The sequence below is a fragment of the Cryptotermes secundus genome, unplaced genomic scaffold (genome assembly GCF_002891405.2).
Source record: "Cryptotermes secundus unplaced genomic scaffold, Csec_1.0 scaffold1858, whole genome shotgun sequence".
In the NCBI taxonomy this organism is placed as follows: domain Eukaryota; kingdom Metazoa; phylum Arthropoda; class Insecta; order Blattodea; family Kalotermitidae; genus Cryptotermes; species Cryptotermes secundus.
Window position 1 is genome coordinate 32,665 of NW_019735490.1, and position 3,695 is coordinate 36,359.

A 3,695-nucleotide genomic window follows, 5' to 3' on the forward strand; every position below is an offset into this window, starting at 1 on the left:
AAAATATAATCCATGTTTTCCAGTTTTGAACAAAATTTAATTTTATCACCAAGTTTGTACCTTTCACTCATAATTAATTTTGTTCTGCTTACTTTTAATGACCTTTCTTTATTTCTTTCATTTACTGGAACAGGTATTTGTTATGGCCTGTCAGCATGCCTTGAGTATATGTTGAGAACGCATACACTAAACTCCAGCATTTTAAAGTGAAGCAAGATCTTACAATCACAGTTCAGATATAAAAGCAAAGCATTTCCACATAAGAAATATAATTTGAAGTTCTTGTGAAGAAAAAATTCAGTACACTGAAAATGAATGTATTTGTGTTTGATATGGCAGACATGCAGCTTAGGCACTGACATGTGCACTGAAAGGGTTGTTGAACCCTGAGTATTGCAGTCTGTTTTATTTCTCACAACAGTTCTAGTAGTGGTATTCTAACTGTGGCAGATTGTACGAGCTTGGTTTGCAGCCACAGCTGGCAAACTTGTATCCCCCAGTTCAGTATCCTGTAAGCAGGGGGACTAGAATGATCTCACCACTGGTCCGCTGGGAGCACTCAGAGGACTGGTACATCATGCGCTGCATCACAGAGGTAACTCCATATTTTGATTGTCTATAAATTCAAGTGCTTTCTGCAACAGCCACATACAGCTAAACACGGAATGTTGTCTTGCGTGACTTGATGTTAACACTTTGCACTACGTGAATTGATTGGAATGGCTCAGTGTACTTGTATAAAACTGCCGCAGACAAAAAGTTCTGTTCATTCTTAATCACGTAGTACAACGTTGTTGATAGATGGCATGAAGTGTGATATACTGATGTCTAGAGGAAAGAATAGGCTTTCACACTAGTTGTACCTGTGGTCATTTGGAGATAATCTGAGAAGTTACATGATTCTTCCTTGTAATTGAATTTATCCCAAGAAGCCTTTTGTTCCCAGCAGACAACTGTATGCCAAGAATTGCAGTCAAAGTGTTAAACAGCAACATTTGCTCAACATAACAATCCTTCTTTGTACATATTTCTAGCATTATATTTTTCCATTATATCAAAGTTCTCAGGCATTCACCTTGTAGTGTAATCTTGTTACTATGTTTTCAATTCTTGCCATATAAGATTATGATGTATAACAGTATCTTCTATCTTCTGCAAACATTCAATGATGTAATTTATGTAAAGACATTGTTCTTTCACCATTTTGTTATTTATGTCTGATAAAAATTTACTTTTAAGGTAGTTGCAGTTTCTCATATGACCTTATCAGTGTCTTATAGTTAAATGCTGCTAATATTTCATCCATCTTGGGAATTAATAGAGTAACCATGAAGTTTTTATTGGTATGAAGCTAAACTGAATTACTTTGTAACAGCTTGGCAGAATTGGCCCATAGTTAACACATTGCGGACCGGACGGGCCATATGTCCCTCTACGTTTCCAAGCGTTGCGGACCGGTCGGGCTATATGGCCCTCTACGGTCACGTTATGTTGCAAAACGCTATATATCGCTGTGTGGCTTCGTTGAATCATAACTACTGCGTAGATGACCTCGGGAATGATTGCTGCCTTATCTAGTAACTCGACCAGAGTCATTTCCTGTCACAACCTAAACAAAATTGGCTTTGTTCTAATCCAAGCTTGCACGTATGAACCATGCAGCTACCAGTTCAACATGGCTCAGAGACGAAAGCAGTTGCGATCTCTCGGAGGACCGGAAATATTAGATATGTTCTCCGATGAGCTATCAGATTTTCCAACTTCTTCATCTTCTGATAGCGAGGCCATTATGAGTGACAGTGACAGTGACAGTGATGGGGCCACAGGGCTGCCCAAAATGTGTCAAGTGAAAGTGAGAGCTCCGTTGAAAGTGCGAGTGTCGGGACAGCTACATGGGATAAAGTGGACAAAACCCCCACTTTGGGAAAGTTTACTGGTGATCCGGGGGTGAAGCAGATGCCATCGGACCCAACGGACGTGTCTGAAGTTGTGTCACTGTTTTTTGGAGATAGTTTCTTTGACGGAAGGGGGACATTCTTCTTCAGTCCTGGAGGGATACTCGCATTGTGAATATGGTTTCCACTATTCACAATTCGAGCATGGTCGATGTTCAAAGACGACATGGGCAAGTAAAGAAGCCTCTTTGTATTTCCGAGTATAATATGTTCATGAAAGGAGTTGATAGGGCCGACCAGTTCTTGGCCTATTATTCCCTTCCTAGGAAAACAGTAAAATGGACGAAGAAAGTTGCACTGTGGCTTATAAACTGTGCAATTTTCAATTCATTTACGGTTTTCAAAAAGGTGAACAGAAATTCTACTTTGAAATACAAAGCATTTCTGTTGAAACTGGCAAAAGCTTGGGCTACTGACATCACAGTGGCGGCAGTACCTGCATCAGACACAGATGTAGTGCAGCCGGGGCCATCTGTTCGCACCCGCCGGAGGCCTCAATTAGACTCCCCTGGCCGACTCTCGGGTGATATGTGGAAACATATTCTCGTGAAAATTGTGAAGAGTGAATATTGCAAGAAGAAACACCCTTCTAGGCAGTGCCGTGTGTGCGCAGAGCACAAGAAGAGGCGTAGAACTGCCTACATGTGCAACTTCTGCGTAATGCCTCTTCACAAAGGGGAATGTTTCCAGAGATATCACATGCGCAAGCACTTCTAGGAGCTCTGGTAAGTGTTCTCCAAAAATTTCAGTTCATAAAATTAATTAGGAGATTTTATATTAATTTTTAAAGTGAACAGTGCACAACTTAGGGTAGTAGGTATAAAAACGCCGGTCCCCATGGTGATTTAAATGTTTAAACCACCGGTCCGCAATATGTTAAGAAGAGTAAACTGTTATTTGCCTAAATACTGTGAAGCAGAGATGCTCTGGAAGAAAATCGGGCAGTCATCCCTCAACCAGTGTCACAAACTATGACTCTAGATGGAAGCATAAGCAATTTGTATCTCCTGTTGCATACTGTCAAAATTTGTTGTATAAAGATATATAAATTTAAAATCTTGTCTCACATCTCTGAGTTACATGTCAAAGATGTGTACTTCCATACCATAATGTTGCATTGAATTCTCTTCAGATTATGTTTATTTACTGCATTATGTACATGCCTAATGCTGTAATTTTATTACAGTCCAAAGACAAATCTAGTGAGCAATCTGTGTCCATCAGCTTGCAGGATGAATCAACAGAATACTTATCAGGACATATTGTTGATGGCAGAAATCTGTTTCCTGCCACAGGCTACCTTGTGAGTTTTATGAAACTTTATCTTTCACAAAGGAATACTATTAGGTGCTAAATGTAGTTTTAGCTCCTCTAATGGAAATATGCTCCCCCATCACTTCTGGTGTTATTACATTATCTTTTATTCTAAAAGAATGAAACTGATTTTCTTTGTGTGTATCCAAAATATTTATAATTGAATCATCAATTTCTAAGGAGAAATTTTGCCTTATGGCCTTTACTTGAGAGTTACAAAGTCTTGAAATATTTACAGATTTTTTTTTCAGCCAGCCATTGTTGTCTCATAAGGTATGAAAATGAGACAGAAATATCTAATTTTACTTTAATTTTTGGCTTAGTAGGAGGTGGAGTCCAACTGGTTCCACTCGGCACGGCGGCCACTGATTGGCCTATTGTACCTGCCCCGGGTGATTATGATGTAGAATTTGGTGAAATAAAGAT

At 39.4% G+C, this 3,695-nt stretch overlaps 1 protein-coding gene across 1 annotated transcript in view; it reads left to right on the forward strand.

Annotated features, from left to right (window-relative positions):
* LOC111869476 (fatty acid synthase) overlaps positions 1–3,695 on the forward strand; it is a 40,031-nt gene that overhangs the window by 31,071 nt on the left and 5,265 nt on the right. The window contains exons 14-15 of the mRNA XM_033753446.1: positions 451–595; positions 3,142–3,258. Coding sequence (XP_033609337.1) covers positions 451–595; positions 3,142–3,258 — 262 coding nt within the window. The remainder of the gene's footprint in view (positions 1–450; positions 596–3,141; positions 3,259–3,695) is intronic.